The 18,801-nt window shown below is 42.4% G+C and overlaps 1 protein-coding gene across 2 annotated transcripts in view; it reads left to right on the top strand.

Moving 5' to 3' along the window:
* Positions 1-18,801, top strand: part of bmpr2b (bone morphogenetic protein receptor, type II b (serine/threonine kinase)) — a 248,314-nt gene that overhangs the window by 51,414 nt on the left and 178,099 nt on the right. The window contains exons 1-2 of one of the 2 annotated variants that reach the window (XM_043693377.1): positions 15,014-15,035; positions 15,415-15,594. In XM_043693377.1, the coding sequence (XP_043549312.1) occupies positions 15,029-15,035; positions 15,415-15,594 (187 nt within the window). In that variant the 5' untranslated portion in view covers positions 15,014-15,028. Of the gene's footprint in view, positions 1-15,013; positions 15,036-15,414; positions 15,595-18,801 lie in introns of those variants that run through there. The other variant, XM_043693375.1, reaches the window with a different exon arrangement.

Genomic DNA, 18,801 nt, shown 5'->3' on the forward strand with positions numbered 1-18,801 from the left:
TATACATAATTAAAAGGTGCATAGATTGATTGAAACACAGTATTAAATAAAGTCATTTAACAAGATCTTGAAATAGCTACACCAACAATAAAGTACATTAAACTTCTCAGTTCCAAACATTTCCATGTTAAGTTTGTAATAGCAAACCTGATGAATATTTCCACTCATTTTAAATCTTCAAAAATTTAAAATCCAACATTGTTTGCTGACTCTATTTTTCATGGATCATCCACCAATATGGTGGGCAAGTACCACAGCAAGTGAAAAAAGAAGATTCTTGATTACTTAGCAGCTATATGCATCACATAACAAGGCACTGAGCCATGCGAGCCAGTTTGCAACAAAGTTACCTGAGCTCAGTAGAGGAAGTGAGCAGTGGGAGTGAAACTTGATCATGTTTACAATCTTTGCTGGAAAGAGTGAATGCGTGTACAAGTAGTTCTTGGTAACGCATATTCTGGCAGCGCAATTTGCTTATAACATCACTATGGAATTAAGTAACAGTATTTTCGAGAATGCTTAACAGTGTTCGCAATAACGCAATTCCAGCGGTGATCGTTTTGTGCATTTTGTTCTCTGCATGTGCCAATGCCATTGCTGGTCTTTGTATAGTTCTGTACATGTGCCGGTGTCAGCTGCTGACAGAGCAGCCTTCTGAGAAAGGTACTGTACAGGGAGCAGCTTTCTGAGAGTGATACATTGAGCAGTGTGAAAGGTACACTACTCCTAGATTATCCCTTTTATAAAAAAAATGGAGGGGCATGGTCATAGGATCATAGAGATGTACAGCACAGAAACAGGCCCTTCGATCGAACTCGCCTATGTCCACCACATATCCCAATCTAATCTAGTCCCATTTTACAGCACTTGGCCCATATCCCTCTAAACCCTTCCTATTCATAGACCATCCAGATGCCTTTTAAATGTTGTAGTTGTACCAACTTCCACCACATCCTCTGGCAGCTCATTACATACACGCACCACCCTCTGCGTGAAAAAGTTGCCCCTTAGGTCCCTTTTAAATGTTTCCCCTCTCACCCTAAACCTATGCCCTCTAGTTCTGGACTCTGCCACTCTGGGAAAAGACCTTGACTATTTACCCTATCCATGCCCCTCATGATTTTATAAACCTCTATAAGGTCACCCCTCAGCCACCAACACTCCAGGGAAAACAGCCCCAGTCTATTCAGCCTCTCCCCATAACTCAAGCTCTCCAATCCTGACAGCAGCTTTGTAAATTGCACACCATATTCCAAAAGTGGCAGAACCAATGTCCTGTACAGCCGCAACATGACCTCTCAATGCTGTGACCAGTAAGGGAAAGCATACCAAACACCTTCTTCACTATCCTATCTACACTATCCTATCTACCTGCGACTCTACTTTCAAGGAACTATGAACCTGCATTCCAAGGTCTCTTTGCTCAGCAACGTTCCCCAGAACCTTACCATTAAATGTATAAGTCCTGCCCTGATTTGCCTTTGCAAAATGCAGCATCTCACATTTATCTAAATTAAACTCCATTCTGTCACTTCTCGTCCCATTGGCCCAACTGTTCAAGATCCCATTGTACTCTGAGATAACCTTCTTCGCTGTCAACTACACCTTCAATTTTGGTGGCACCTGCAAACTTACTAACTATACCTGCTATGTTCACATCCAAATCATTTATATGAATGACGAAAAGCAGTGGACCCAGCACCGATCCTTGTGGCGCACCACTGGTCACAGGCCTCCAGTCTGAAAAACAACCCTCCTTCACTCTCTTCTGTCTTCTACCTTTGAGCCAGTGCTGTATCCAATTATGACAAGAATGTTAGCAGTAAGCGTCTTGATGATAACATTATGGGTGGTGAACACAGAAGAAAGGCTATAACACTGGAAGAGAAGCTAGATATTATAAAGCGTTTTGAGCGTAAGGAGAGATGTATCTCGCTAAGGAATAATGCAGCATGATGACCATCTGTCCCTGTGTTAATTTTTTTTAATGTACAGTGTTAAAGTTACTTTTGTTTCATTGATAAGATTGAATTATACCTTCATTCAGGCTGAGCTATACTTTGTGTTAGAATTTTGGTTGATTTTTGAGCGATCGTGAGTGATACTTGTTGCTGGTCAGTCCCTAACCGCACTTTTCCCATACACCCCATAATTTATTTTCAGCAATTTTCTATGAAGCGAGGTTTCACTGGAATGCAAGTGCAATGTTAAAGAAGACCTCCCTTTATGTGTGTTCACGTAGTGTGCATTTTGTTGCTATCCATCAGCACACTGTAAAATTGTGCAATTGCATGCATTTGGAGTGAACTGAGGGCTTTGGACGAGAGAGGAAAGAAAAATCAGGTTCAGCTTTAATAACATTGTTATCAAATTCCACTTGTAAAATTAACAGACGGATGTAGCAACTGAAGGACTGCAGCTTTGGCGGAACTGTATACAAACAAGAAGGTGCACTTTTGGAAAGGGAGACTTATGAAAAAACAAGGAGGAAAAAAGCAAAACAGAAAGTGTGCTAGGATGTACAGATTTTCAGATTATGACACTGTACCAAATTAAATTTCCATACTAAACTGACTAAATTAATGGTCTTTCTCACACTTTGAACACTGCTTGAAGGCATGTGAGCTCAAAGCAAATTGGACTGGTGTATCAACATAAGAATCTACTTTGTATTAAATCTTTGTTAAAGCCCCTGAAACATTCTAGTCAAAACCTTTGCTTTTGTTTTGCTCATTCCTCCCATCCTCTCCTGAGATAAGCAGACTTGTTAATATAGGAGGATGATCCATGAAAATGGAGTCAGTGTAGGATTTTCAAATTTGAAGATTAAAAATAAATATAATTACTCGTCAGGCTTGCTGTTGCAAATTTCACAAAGAAATGTTTGGAACTGAGAAGTTTCATGGACTCTATTGTTGGTGCTATTTACTTAAAATAGCATAAAAATCCTGTTTAGTAGCTTTATTTAATACTGTGTTTCAATCAATCAAAGCACCTTTTAATTATGTATAATCAGACTTTTTAAGTTGTGCTGATGTTGTGGGTCAGAACTTGCCCTCCCAATCTTAGCTATTACTATTTGGGAAGAGTAATGTACACAAAGCTACTTGCTTCATTATGGGATTAGTACTCTCGACAGTACTCTCGATTAGTAATTACGAGTAGCAGACTGTGTCTTATTTGTAGTGTAGCTGAGTTAGTTCTGTTCTCATCTGATATCCAGACATCTGCTTACCAGCAGAAGTGTCAAGAGTTTGGCTGATTTTTCTCTTCCCATCATAGGTGCAAAAGGGTGAATTATACCTGCTTGATGGTTTTTTTGAAACTGGGATCTTGCAGCCAATTTCATTTTGTACCTGCATGTTTGTCGTACTGAACACGAGGAACTTGTAAGCTGCTTTTTGTAGTACTACTACAAGGTAGAATTAACAGTAGTGAGACTGCTTAATTTGTAGGGATGCATTCACTCTTGCTTTCCAGTATTCTTGGTGAGGTAGGGAGGCTGTGCAGTTAGAATAAACCTGATTTGCAAGGGGCCAATGCACGGAGGAGGGGATTTGATAACTAAATGAAGAAGATACCTTATTTCATGGAATGTATAAATACCCAATATTCTGCTAGGTTTCTGTGCTGAGGAAATTTCAGCCTATGACCTCCCTTCAGTCTGTATTATCGTTGAGTCATTGGCGCCTTTCAGTGTCAAATAGGAATGTGCTAATATTGACCTGGGCCTGGAGCTGAGCTGGAGCTGCATCTGAAGAACGGATTTCAACTCCAATAGTTTAATTTGGGACAAAGAATCTTGTCCACAATGTGCTGGCTGTGTGAGAAGTTAGATATGAACGTGAAACATCGAAACAGGAGACCATAGAGGGCTGTTCTCGCCTGCTACACCATTTAATAAAATCATGGTTGATCTGATTGTAGTCCCATCTCCACTTCCTTGTCTGCAATCCATAACGTGTGACCCCTTCTCTCAAAATACTATCTAACTCAGCCTTGAACAGATTTAAAGACCCCATCCTCCCCTGTCATCCGGTGAAGGAAATTCTACAGATTAATGACTCGGAGAAAGAATTCTCCTGTCACTGTCTTCAAAGGAAGTTCGCTTATTCTTAAAACCATATCTTTAGTTTTGGCCTCCCCACAAGAGAAAGTATTCTCTGGGTATTCATCTAATCGAACCACCTAAAAATCTTTTTGTTCAGTGAGATCACCTCGCATTCTTTTAAATGCTAGTGGGTATTGGCCTAACCAGTTTACCCTTTTTTCATTAATTAAGTCCTTCGTCCCAGGAATGAGTTGAGTGAGCCTTCTCTGAACTGCTTGAAAGTTAAATCTTTCAAATTAAGAGACCAAAGCTACGCACGGTTCTCTGGATATGGTCTCATCAGTGCACTGTAGAGCTGGACCAAAAAAAATCCTTATCTTTGTATTCCATTCCCTTAGCAATAAGTGACTTCATTCCGTTTGTCTTAGTAATCACTTGCTGTACCTGCATGCTGACTTTATAATTCAAGTACTCTCGTGATTCATGGACATCCCAATCCCTTTATATTACGGAATTCTTCAATCTTTCTCCACTTCAGTAGGCTACTACTTTTCTGTTCTTTCTGCTAAAATGGACAAGTTCATATTTACCTATCACAAAAGTTAGCTGACTAAAAGTACAAATAGAGATAAATAGGGTGTGATCTAATTGCCATTATCAAAACATGGCTGTATGGTGAACAGCACTAGGAACTGAATATTCAAAGATATTCACCATTTAAGAAGGACAGATGAGAAGGAAAAAGAAGTGGACTTGTAACGGAGATCACTATGATAGTAATGGAGGATCTCAGATCGGAAGAATAATACTTGGAATCTGTTCGAATGAAGCTGAGTGGCAGACATTGGTTGGAGTTATTTCTATGTCACTTTATATCAATGGTAGTACCTGTATTTAGTAAGGATATTAATGAAAGAAGCACATAACACGGGTGACATGGTTATCAAGGATGACTTCAGTCTGAAAACTTGAAATCCTGTTAGCAGTCCTATTCCAGCACCTGTTAAAAGTTGCCAGCTTCTACAGCCATTCTATCATCACCTAAAACTGTTTGCTGTATAAAAAGGTTGTGATGTTTGACGACTTATGGCAATAACTGTTTCTTGCCTGCACATAAATACTAATTTTATGTAGTGTTCCAATGATTGTGGAGGTTGGTAACTTTTGAAAAGGTATTTAAATTTTCTGTGATTGATTGGAAGGACTAACTAACAAGATTGAAGTGGTTATGAGCTGAAGGTTGCAGACATTTCTTCTGTCGTGCCACAGAAATGATATTGGTTCAATGGCAAATTGGAAACCTCTGCTGTTTATCTGTGCAGTTCAATTAATTTATTCCGATGTAGCCAGCTGCAGCATCTGGATATTAGGGGTTGAGTGTGTTCCAGTTATTCAGACTGAGCAAAACCCCTTCATTGTAATGTCATTGACAGCCTCATAGGAAGAAATGCAAGTGATATTCATCTGCACATATGCGCACACATCTTTAATTTGAATGTGAAGTATTTTTGTTTCAAGTAAAATTTGAATGATTGCCTGCTTTTCCCTTCCCAACCCCCATCCTAATCAAATTTGTTCAAATGAAAACCAAATCTATACAAAGCAACTGGTTTTTGTTAGTTGATTTGATTTGATTTAATTTATTTATTGTCACATGTATTTTGTCACAAAATTCAGTGAAAAGCATTGTATAGTGTCAGCACTCTCTAGTGCTGTCTTAAAACACAGAAAAATAAACCAAAACATAGAATATAAAGGCAGAAGAATAAAGAAACAAAGAAAAAGTATTCCATTTCATGGTCCTTCTTGTTAAGTGCTCTACCACAGACCTTGGCCTGGTGGCCAGGCATGAATCCCTATGCCGTGCTGCCAATAGAACGAAAGTCTTCAGTGCCATCTAACCTCCACTGGTGCCCTCGCCACTATGAGAACTTGCTGGACCTGACTAGTACAAGTGCCGCCTGGGTGCAGGAGGGAATGCTAGAAGCAGCACCAGGCATATGTAAAAAGAGGTGTCAACCTGGTGAAGCTACCAAACAATACTTGTATGGGGAGAAAGTGAGGTCTGCAGATGCTGGAGATCAGAGCTGGAAATGTGTTGCTGGAAAAGCGCAGCAGGTCAGGCAGCATCCAGGGAACAGGAGAATCGACGTTTCGGGCATAAGCCCTTCTTCAGGACTACTTGTATGTCAAACAGCATGAATAGTAAGTGATAGAACTAAGCAATTCCTCAAAAAGTGGATCAGATCTAAGCTCTGCAATCCTGCCAGATCAAGTTGTAAATGGTGGTGGACAGTAAAACAATTCATTCGAGTAGGAGGCTCCACAAATGTCCTCATCCTCAATGTTTGAAGAGCTCAACACATCAGTGCAAAGAAAAGGCTGAAGCATTCGCTGCAATCTTCAGCCAGAAGTGTCAAGTGGATGATCCATAGTAGCTTCCTACAGTGGTCCCCAGCAGCCAGTTCAATTCACTCCATATAGTATAAAGAAACTGTTGGAGGCACTGGATAGTGCATAGCTATGGGCCCTGACTGCTTTCCAGTAATAGTACTGAAGATTTGTGCTGCAGAACATGCAGCTTCCCTAGGGAAGCTATTCCAGTACAGCAACAGCACTGGCATCAATCCAACAATGTGAAAAATTGCCCAGGTGAGTCCTGTACAAAAAATAAGACAAATCCAACCCAGCCAATTACAGCCTCATCAGGCTACTCTTGATCATCAGTGAAGTGATGGAAGGTGTCTTCAGTCGTGCTATCAAGCAGCACCTGCTCATGGATATCCAGTTTGGGTTTCACCAGGATCAATCAGCTCCTGACCTCATTATAACCTTGGTTCAAACATGGACAAAAGGGCTGAATTCCAGAGGTGAAGTGAGAGTGACAGCCCTTGACACATTGAATCGAGTGGCATCAAGGAGGCCTTAGCAAAACTGGAGTCAACGGTCATCATGGGCAAACTCTGCACTGGTTGGAGAAAGTGAGGAAAGTGCTGGGGATCAGAGTCGAGAATGTGGTGCTAGAAAAGCACAGCAGGTCAGACAGCATCCGAGGAGCAGGAGAATCGCCATTCGGGCATTCCTGATGAAGAGCTTATGCCCGAAACATCGATTCCCCTGCTCCTCGGGTGTTGCTTGACCTGTTGTGCCTCTCCACTGGTTGGAATCATACCTTGCACGTAGCAAGGTTGCTGTGATTGTTGATCAGTCATTTTGGCTCCACGACATCTCTGCAGGAGGTGGCACGGTGGCTCAGTGGTTAGCACTGTGCCACACAGCGCCAGGGACCTGAGTTTGATTCCAGCTTCGGGTGACTGTCTGTATGGAGTTTGCACATTCTCTCCGTGTCTGCGTGGGTTTCCTCCGATGCTCCGGTTTCCTCCCACAGTCCAAAGATGTGCAGGTCATGTGAATTGGCCATGCTAAATTGCCCATAGTGTTAGGTACTTTAGTCAGGGGGAATGGGTCTGGGTGAGGTACTCTTTGGAGGGTCATTATGGACTTGTTCGGCCGAAGGGCCTGTTTCCATACTGTAGGGAATCTAATCTAATCTAGGAGTTCCTGAAAGTAATGTTCTAGGCCCACCTTCAGCTGCTTCACCAACAACCTTCCCCCCATCATAAGAAATAGGGATGTTTGCCAATGATTGCACAATGTTCAGCACCATTCGTGACTCCTCCAGTTCTGAACAGTCCATGTTTATATGCAACAAGATTTGGACAATATCAGACAAGTGGCAAGTAACATCCACGCCTTACAAATGCCAGGCAATGATCATCACTACTGAAAGACAATTTAACTATGACCCTTACTGACTAGTTACCCTTATTGACTAGTTAAGCAATCACTAGAAACTTAACTGGACTTGCCACATAAACACAGTGGCTACAAAAGTAGGTCAGAAGCTTGGAATTCTGCAATGAGTCCCCAAACCCTGTGTTTCACCCATAAGGACCAAGTCCAGAGTGTGATGGAATACCTGATGGATGTAGCTCCAACAACACTAAAGAAACTTGACACTGTCCAGGACAAAGCAGCCTGCTTGATTGACACTACATCCACAGATATCTACTCGCTCTTCCACTAACACTCAATAGCAGTAGTGTTTTCTATCTACAACATGCATTGCAGAAATTCACCAAAGATCCTTAGACAACATCTTTCAAACCCAAGACCATGTCCACCTGGAGGTACTTGGACAGTTGATACATAGAAGCACCATCACTTAGAAGTTCCCTTCCAACATCCCACCACCCTGACTTGGAAATATGTTGCCATTCTTTCACTGACCCTCGATCAAAATCCTGGAATTCCCTTCCTAATAGCATTGTGAGTCAACCCGTAGCATGTGCACTGCGTTGGATAAAAAGGGTAGCTCACCACCATCTTCTCAAGGGCAACTCGGAACAGGCAGTAAACTACCCAGCAACTTCCATATTCCACGAGTAGGCCAATTTATCTAATCTATCATTAACCCTCCTATTACTTGATTCCTGAGTTTGTTAATCAGTCTCTTTATTTGTCACATGGATTTAAGAAGGCATCTAAACTCACCCATTGCATTCCCTTCGTCAACCTTCTCTGTTGCTTCTGCAAAACATTCTATTAGATTAGTCCAGCATGATTTGCCTAATAAAAATCTGTGTTAGCTCTCCTTAATCAGCTCCAACCTTTGTGGTTGTTTGTTTTATTTAGCTCTGTTTATTGTTTCTAAAATCGTACCCACCACTGATGTTAAATCATCCAATTTATACATAATAAGAATGGATTCATCCATTCTTGTGTAAAGGTATCCCATCTGTCACCTTCAGACTTCTCACATCTCACTTTGAATGTAGGGAATATTTGAAGACTATGGCAAAGCTTTCCACAATCTCCACCTCCGCGATCTTGAGAAACTTATAGATAAGGTATCAACACTTGGCAACTTATCCAAGAGTTCCCCCCCCACACACACACACACACACACACGCACACCATCCCCCATCCCAGAATGCGTCCATCTGATAAGGACTGAAAATACGTTGAACAAGGGTGTTCTTCTGTACACATTTCAGAGATTTGCCCCCCTCCTTTCCCTTTACTAGATGCAAATAGCAAATGGGATAATTTTAGATCATGTCCTCAAGTTCTTGCATACCTTTGTGATTTCCAGGCAGATGTCCTCTACCTCGCCTCCTCTATTTGGAAGATTGTAGATTACCCCAGGAGTGAGATCATACCTTTTTTCTGCCATTTACTGAAGTGGATTCTGCCCTAATACTTTGAAGGAAATCCTCTATTTTCCAATACTACAATGCCTTTTCTTAAGTGATATTGCCACTCCACTTTCCTTTTTCTTTCTTGATCGTTTCTGAACAGTTACAGCTAGGAATTGGAATGGGAACATCTACCGTTAGTTTACATACTCCCTAACCCCAGCAACTTATTCAAGAACCATCCACAAACAATTAGGCTCATTTCATTCCGCAATACTCAATCCAGAAATGTTTCCATCTGAGTTGGACTGAAAATGTGTTGAACAAGGGCGTGTTGAGTTTAAAGTCGCGAGGTTTTGCTGTAGCTCTACAAAACCCTGGTTCTACCACATTTGGAATATTGTGTCCAGTTCTGGTTGCCTCATTATACGAAGGGTGTAGATGCTTTAGAGAGGATGCAGAGGAGATTTACCAGGATGCTGCGTGGATGGAAGGGCTTGTCTTGTGAAGAGAGGTTGAGTGAGTTAGGGTTTTTCACACTGGAGAAAAGGAGGAAGACAGGTGACTTAACAGAGGTAATGACAGGCACAGTCTAGATTAGAGTGGTGCTAGAAAAGCACAGCAGGTCAGGCAGCATCCGCAGAGCAGGAAAATCAATGTTTTGGGCAAAAACCTTTCACCAGGAATGTGGCAGGGAGCCTCGGGGGTGGAGAGATAAATAGGAGCGGGCTAGGGCTTGGGAGAAGGTAGCTAAGAGTACAATAGGTGAATGGAGGTGGGGATGAAGGTGATAGGTTGGAGAGGAGGGTGGAGCGGATAGGTGGGAAGGAAGATTGGCAGGTAGGATAGCCATAAGGATGGTGCTGAGCTGGCAGATTGGAACTGAGGTGAGGTGGGGGGAGGGGAAATGAGGAACCTGGTGAAGTCCACATTGATGCCCTGGGGTTGAAGTGTTCCGAGGCAGAAGATGACGCATTCTTCATCCAGGTGTCGGGTGGTGAGGGAGTGGCGGTGGAGGAGGCCCAGGACCTGCATGTCCTTGGCAGAGTGGGAGGGGGAGTTGAAATGTTCGGCCATGGGACGGTGGGGTTGCTTGGTGCGGGTGTCCCAGAGATGTTCCCTAAAGTGCTCTGCGAGAAGGCGTCCAGTCTCCCCAATGTAAAGGAGACCGCATCGGGAGTAACGGATACAATAAATGACATTTGTGGATGTGCAGATGAAACTTTGATGGATATGCAAGGCTCCTTTGGGACCTTGGATGGAGGTGAGAGGGGAGATGTGGGCGTAGGTTTTGCAGTTCCTGCGGTGACAAGGGAAGGTGCCAGGAGGGGAGGGTGGGTTGTTGGGGGGGGCGTGGACCTGACCAGGTAGTCATGGATGGTTAGAGTAGATAGCCAGAGACCTTTCCCCAGGGCAGAAATGGCTTTCAAGGGGTCATAATTTTAAAGTGATTGGAGGAAGGTATAGGGGAGATGTCAGAGTAGGTTCTTTATGCAGAGAGTGGTTTGTGCATGGAATGCAGTGCCAGCGATGGTAGTAGAGTCAGAGACATTAGGGACATTTAAGCAACTGCTGGACATGGATGGCAGTAAATTGAGGGGTGTGTCGGTTAAGTGGATCTTAGATTAATATAAATCCTCGGCACAACATCATGGGCCAAAGGGCCTGTATTGTGTTGAACTGTTCTATATTCTATATTGTGGACATTTGTAGTGATTTAACTATTAGCCTGACTGAGATACTGAGCAATAATAGAAATTCAGGCATTGTTTTATTTGGCTCAGAATCTCACCAGGCAGTGATTGAACTCTAATCTTTTCTTTAGTATTGAAAACAACCAATGCTAGAGATCACAGCATTCAGACAGCATCCATGGAGAGAGAACACATTGGTTGTTTTCAGCACAAATTCCAGCATCAGTAATTTTCTCCTATATTTTCTTTAGTATTCTTTGATTGACATTGCATGCCACTATATTGGCACATCAATTGTAAAAGTTTTTAAGAGAAAGCTCCTTTCAGAATAAACTTCGAGAGTTTCAGCATGGAGTTATAGAAATTTACAGCACGGAAACAGACCCTTCGGTCCAACTCGACTATGCCGACCAGATATCCTAAACTGATCTCGTTCCATTTGCCAAACCCATCTCAGCCCTTCTTATTCATGTACCCATCCAGATACTTCTATATTTGCACCTGCCGCTACCACTTTTCTGGCAGCTTGTTCGATACGTGAACCACCCTCTGTGTGAAAAATCTACCCCTCAGGTGTCTGTTAAATTTATCCCCTCTCACCTTAAAACCTGTTCCCCATGACTGGGGAAAAGACCTTAGCTATTCGCCATATCCATGATGTGAGTGTCACTGGCTAGGCCAACATTTATTCCCTATCCCTAATTATTCAGTCGGCAGTGAAGAGTCGTATTTTATTGTAATAATTTTGCTCAGGCCTGTAAAGGTTCACAGATTCTTATGCATCAGAATCAGCAATGCATCACATTAGCAAGTATGAAATAGTTATACTTCATTTTGGTGTAAAAATGTATTTTAATGTATTTGAGAAAATCTTACTGATATTTCATTGGCAGACCCAATCAGTTCTGTCCAACCATTTTTGTTTGACGATTTTTATGAGACTCTGTGCTTCATTGTATTGAATTGATTTATGATGATCACACAAAGGCAGCAAAATTACATCCAGCATAAATATATACAAAGATGTCAAAAAATCATGTGCAGACACAGTAGGAAGATACAAGTAGAAAGAGGAACATTACAGCATGAGCATACGGTGCGAAGTAACTGCTTTAAAATTTTGAAGAAGAAAGACAATGACGAGCAAGAGCATACAAGCCCTTACACAGACAATGTGCTGAATGTGTACCAAATCGTGTTACTATATAGGTTCTTGGTTTTATTAGAATTAGGTTTTATTGTCAGTATACTCAAGTACAGGAGTACAGTGAAAAGTTTGCAAAGTTGCCCCTCATGGTGCCATCTTAGATACAAAGTTCTTAGGTACAATCTTATGAAAAGAGAAATAAAGAAGCAAAATGTTACATAACCTTACAGTGATTCATACTGTAAGTTAGAAAATAAGGCATACAGTTAAAAGGATAAGCCTTACAATTAGATAAACAGATTACAGATAAACATTACACTGCAGTAGATCAGCGCAGGGGTTCCCACACATGGTCTGACTGGCTTCGTAAGCCGCTGACTGCCCGCACTAGTCCCCAGTCAACACCTGTCTCCATTCTGTTCTGTGCCACCCAGCCTGCTCCACTCTCCTCAAAGTCTGCAGCTCAGCCTGCTCCATGCCTTCAGCCCACTCCTGTCTGGCGCTCAGATGCTCTGCAGTGCTCGATGCCTCCAGCCCACTTCCCTTCAGTCCTCAACCACTCCGCTGCATGCCTCCATCCTGCTTTGCTCTGGCCCTTGGCCACTCTGCATTGTTCCATGCCTCCAGCTGAGTCTGCTCCAGCTTTCAGTTGCTCCAAGGTAAGTTTTCTTTTTAAGAAAACACTTTAAAATCTTAGGAAAAAAAGGAAGTTAAAGGAAAAAAAATGAAAAAGCCGATGAATGAATGAGCCCTGGGCTGAGAAGCCTGGACACTACCTACTCTGTCTCCGTCAGTGAATGTTAGAGCTTGTTCGATACGTGATGAGCTTGTTCAATAACAGATGAGCTCATGCAAGGGTGAAGGTGAAGAATAGCACAGAAGTGGAAGTTGGCAGTCTTAATCACATGTATTTAACATCTTTGGGGGAGCTGGATGTAGTGCCGTAGGACGCTGCAATTTCTCTATTCTTGTCGCACCATGAATACTGGATAATGCAGCCTTGTAGTGATTGGAACGAGGTCAACTAACTGGACGTCATACAATAGGAATTCCTTGATTGAGGTTGTTAATTTGGTCCAATCAGAGAAACCTGGTTGACAGGAGAAAGTGAGGTCTGCAGATGCTGGAGATCAGAGCTGGAAATGTGTTGCTGGAAAAGCGCAGCAGGTCAGGCAGCATCCAGGTAACAGGAGAATCGACGTTTCGGGCATAAGCAAAGAAGGGCTTATGCCCGAAACGTCGATTCTCCTGTTCCCTGGATGCTGCCTGACCTGCTGCGCTTTTCCAGCAACACATTTCCAAACCTGGTTGACACTCTGGTAGCTGACTCTGAATGAGGCAGTACTAAAGTCAAAGACTACAATATTCATGTGTAAATAAAGTTAAAAATCACAAAACACCAAGTCATGTAAAGAATGACTTGGTGATGGAATCTGACCTCTGTGAAGTTATATCCATCCTCATGACCACAGATCCAGAATGAGCCAATGTAGTAGTAGAGTAGGCGGCAGAGTAGGACATTCCACGTGGAGCTCCTCTGCTTTGCCTGTTCTTTTTCTATCCTTCTCGCAGTCCTGGAGCAGCGCAAGGGGGAGCAAGTCCTGGAGCAGTGCAACTTATCTTGGTGCAACTGAATACCTGTGTGGAGCGGACTGGGAGGCTTGGTGCAGAGAAGGACCATTGTTGAACTGGGGTCTGGCATGGGCGGTCAGACGGTGCTCAGCTGCTGCTATTTGAAATTCTTTACTGGACTATGTTATAACTTTCTTATTTCTAAGTTATTTTTTAGACTCTGTAAGTAATGCTACTACTTTTCCTTTTTTTTGTATCCCAAGATTTGTATCTAGGTACTTGTACCTAAGATGGCACCATTAGAAGGCAGCCATTGTAAAAAAAATTTCTCACTGTACTTCTAGACTATTCTAAGAAATCAGTGAAGTCTAATCCAAAACTTGCCTCCATCTTGGTCTCGTTGCCTAGAGTCTAATCTAACACTTCAGATCTTAGCATTTTGAGTATCAGCAGCAGGACAAACAATTCTTCAGGCCTCTGCTGCATGTATCCTTGGCATTGCCACATGCTGGTTTGACTGCAATACTGTGAAGTCATCCACTTTGGTGTTGCAGATGGAGGTACTGGGCTCCTCCACTCAACTGTCTTTGAACACACTTTGTGATATGATCCCATAGCATAACATTAATACTCGAGACATCCTTCTTTTAAAAACAGCACAAGAAATCTGGATCCCTAAGCTGTTCTCTCAAGGGGCACCAGATGCTCATTGACTGGTCAGCCACATACTGCTTGTGTGACTCATGTTTATTCTTGCTTAATCATACTGTGTTGCGAGCGGGTTGATTTAATACAGTTGGTCGGAAGGCTTTGTGTTGTGGAGTGATGCCAACAGCATGGGTTCAATTCCTGCAATTCTCCTTCTCAACCTCTCCCCTCACCTAGGCATGGTGACCCTTGGGTTAAACCACTACCAAAGTGTTGTGTGTCTCTCTAATGAGAGAGCAGCTGCCTGATCTGGTAAGGCAATATGACTGTACCTTTTATCTTTACTGTGTGCTGAGTGTCCTCCTGCATGCTTGTCCACAAATTCATTTCGAGTGGATGTTTTTGGGCTGGTGATTGTGACGGGAAAAGATGAATGGTGATATGTGTCATGAAACCTAATACATGCAAATGAAAAGCAGTCATGTTTGTTTGTCACTTTTTTCAGGAATGACAAGTACATTTCATGATATGGCTTGATAACACATAATGAGTAGAGTAGAATTTGAGGAAAGGGAAGCAGAAATTCATGATGAACTACGCTCCAATTCCACATTTCAAATTCCCCATTTGACTTCCCTTTGTTCTGAAATATCTGTGCTTCCTTTTTACTTTTTATGGGGATGGGGTCAGAGGTGGGGCAGCATGGGAGAGGAAAGAGATGAAAGGTATTTTAGATGGTATCCTTACATCTCCCTCATATTTTGTGTGTTGTTTGTTCTTGAATGCAATGATAACATTAAGAATTATCTAAATTATGCAAACATAAAAGTGCTGTGCATTGAAAATGATTCATTTTCAAGGAATTCATAATGTACAATTACAAGAAAACAAATCATCCAAGTTTGTTTTAAAATTATCTACCCATGAATGCACATAGTCCTGTGAACAGTAGGGCATTGACTGTTCTTAGCTATTTGAATCCCTTTGCCTGGAATTTAGTAACGTAGATGTTACCACATGAAATTTAAGCAGTCTTTCTGAGAATGTTTGCCTCAGTTTGATCTTAACTTATAACATTGTCTTAATTTTTATTTACTTTCCTAGGTGCCCAGAGTGGTGAGCGGCTTTGTGCCTTTAGAGATTCATATTCCCGCTCTGAGCCTCAGGGCATTAGTGAGGAACGTATTAACCGGGACAACGGCACTGTCTTGTGTGAGAAGGGAAGTCAGTGTTATGGACTGTGGGAAAAGATGCAGGATGGAGGGATCCGCATGATGAAACAAGGTGAGTGTCTCTTCCAAAAACAGAACATTTTGTTCTGTTTATTGAACAATATCTTCAGGGAAAGTTTCGTAGTGTAGGACAGAATTATGTAACTTATCTAATTTCGTCATTAACCACCCACTTTCTTTTGGTACTGCCAGTAGCATTGATCAAAACAATGTAATTTTAACAAGGTTCATGAGCTGTAGCAGGCCTGAAATTCTGTAGTTAATTTTGCATGTGGATCAATGAAAATTCCTAAATTTTCCTGGATTTTACACAGGTCTTCCAAAATCAGCAGTTTCTTTTCTGATCACAGTTGTTGGCATCTTGGGAATATCATCTCACCCTATATAAAGGAAATATACAGATTCTGGATAATGGGAGGCAGAGTGTTGTAGAATTGAAAAGCAGTTCACCATTTCATGACCAGATGATGTATGCATGCTGGCACTACAACCTGCCCCTGTGGAGGTTGAATAAATTCTGGGAAACCATTCCACAACTACTTCAATTTTGTTCATGTGCCAGCTGCACTTGGCTTCGTCATACAATATAATTTCCAGTGTCTGACCTGGTGAAGTCACTTGCACAATTGAACTGGACCAACAGATGTACTGGGAACAATTGAGGCCCATAACGTTTTAACAGTCATTTGTCCTAGTGTTCCTTCAACTTTGACTTTGTGCCACTGAATACCCATGCTATTTTGCAAGTGTATAATTTATTCAGTTCATTCAAAGTCTGTCTTGCTTGGGAATATGGACTCTATTGAGTACTCTTGCATTACTTCTTCCGAATCTGCAGACTTTGGAAGAGAACCAGATTAATGAAACAAAAGTGAAAGTCAAAATATGGATGAAAACCCGAAAAGAACTGGGTTCTACTGATGTGCACAGCAAACTGTAATGGAGTGAGTTTGCAGCTGCAGTCTGGATACGTAGGAAAGTAGAGTGGTGTCACAGTGCTTGACAGGCATTCATGTTGCCATAAGCTCTCTGAATAAAAAGTCTCAAGGCATTTAAGAGTTTATGGTCTAACCTTATTGTCAGTATTAAGCACCTCTTAAGTAGAATGTGTTTATATGTGAAATTGAGATTCATCAGTATGAACCATGAAATAACAGTGACAGTTTAATGTCCTTTGTCTTTGCCAACAGATTGTTGGCTTGTGCCAAAGCAAGGCCTCGAGGATCTACATTGTGACTGCTAAGCTCATTTTGTATCAGACTGTTGGAGCCATCAGACAGAGGAGATTTTAATGTTGTCATTTTGGGCTAGATTTTATCCAAATTCCAGAATTGAAAGGCCAGTGTTTAACCTAGCGCAAATCCAAATCTATCTTAGAGGTTTGGAAACAAGACCTTTGGCCTTGGTAACCAGAGGGAACTGATAATGGTAAGACTCGAGAAAAATGACAAATGCCTTAATATTGTTTTTAAATTATAGAACAGATTGGCCCAAAAATGCCTAGCAAGTCACTGCTCATGTCCATTGGTTTGGTATAGCCATTCTTTCAGATTTCACACAATCATGAAGTATTGGAGGAAACTGATCTTTACATACACAACCATAGTGAGCTAATGACTTCATACTAAATTGTGGCATCTTAAGCTGATATTTCAATTCTATGCATCACATTGTTGAAATTTAAATATTGCACTGTTTATAGTGAAAGACTGGGCTGTGTTAAAGAGGAGATCAATTAGGCATAGTACAGTTGAGGTATGTTCCCACGAGGTTAAAAGATAAAAGCAAAGCTCGTGTTTTCTGAGTGTCAAAAGTTATAGATAGTAAGGCGAAGCAGAAAAGTGAGAAACAGGTTAAATATATAAAGATTAGAGATGACTCTATGAACTGAACAATAAAAATGAGAAGAGACTGGTGGCTAACATCAGAGGAATCCAGGTGTCTTCTACAGGCATTTACATAACTGTATAAAAGAACAGTGTTAGAGACAAAAAAACTGCAAATGCTGAAATCCAAAGTGGCTTGCTCTGTTCTTCCAACCTCCTGCCTGTCAAATAAACTCCCTCCCCATACCCGGACACCCTTTCCAGCCCCTCTCCCTGCCCCTCCCTTCCACTGCTCCCTGCCACCAACTGGATTCATTCCTCCCAATGACCAACCAGATCGTACTGTCTTCCTGTCTTCACCTTTCCCCATTTCACCACCTTAGCTCCACCTCCCCCTTTATCTGCAGTGCCCCCCGCACCCACCCTCCAGTCCTGAAGAAGGGTTATACCCGAAATGTCGACTTCTCCACCTTCTGATGCTGCCTGGCTTGCTGTCTTCTTCCAGCCTCCTGTCAGAGTACTAAAAGAACAGTGTGGCTGATTAAAGGATTTACATATGGCGATTTGGCCCATTTAAGCCCATTAAGCCATTCAACATGATCATATCTAGTACTGTATCTGAATGCCATGTTCCTGCTCTCTTTTCATACACCTGACCTTAGCCTCTAGAAATCTCTCTGTTAAATATGTTTAGTGACTTCACCTCCATAGCCTTCTGTGTAGGGAATTCCGCCAAATTCAGAATTTTACCTCCCTGCTCCTCTCAGTCCAACATGCCTTACCATGTATCCTGAGATTTTGAACTCCTTGTACTGGATCTTCTACCAGGAGAAAGATCATCCCTGCATCCAGTTTGTCCAGAAATCCCCTCTTATTCTTGTAGTAAAGACAGGCCCAAGTGATTCAGTCTTTCCGTACCATGACAAACCTGCCATCCTCAGAATCTCTCACCCTCACAACGTGCAGCCCTCCAATCCCTCTGCTCCAATCCTGACCTCACCATCAAGCCAGCAGATAAAGGGGGCGCAGCGGTAGTCTGGCGCACTGACCTCTACACCGCTGAAGTCAAACGCCAACTCGAGGACACCTCTTCCTACCGCCCCCTCAACCATGACCCCACCCCCATCACCAAACCGTTATCTCCCAGACCATATAGAACCTCATCATCTCAGGAGACCTCCCACCCACAGCTTCCAACCTCATAGTCCGGGAGCCCCGCACTGCCAGGTTCTACCTCCTTCCCAAGATCCACAAGCCTGACCACCCTGGCCGGCCCATTGTCTCAGCATGCTCCTGCCCCACTGAACTCATCTCTACCTACCTCGACACTGTCCTATCCCCCCTAGTCCAGGAACTCCCCACATACGTGCGAGACACCATCCACGCCCTCCACCTCCTCCAAGACTTCCGTCTCCCCGGCCCCCAACGCCTCA

Source organism: Chiloscyllium plagiosum, chromosome 7 (assembly GCF_004010195.1).
Source record: "Chiloscyllium plagiosum isolate BGI_BamShark_2017 chromosome 7, ASM401019v2, whole genome shotgun sequence".
In the NCBI taxonomy this organism is placed as follows: domain Eukaryota; kingdom Metazoa; phylum Chordata; class Chondrichthyes; order Orectolobiformes; family Hemiscylliidae; genus Chiloscyllium; species Chiloscyllium plagiosum.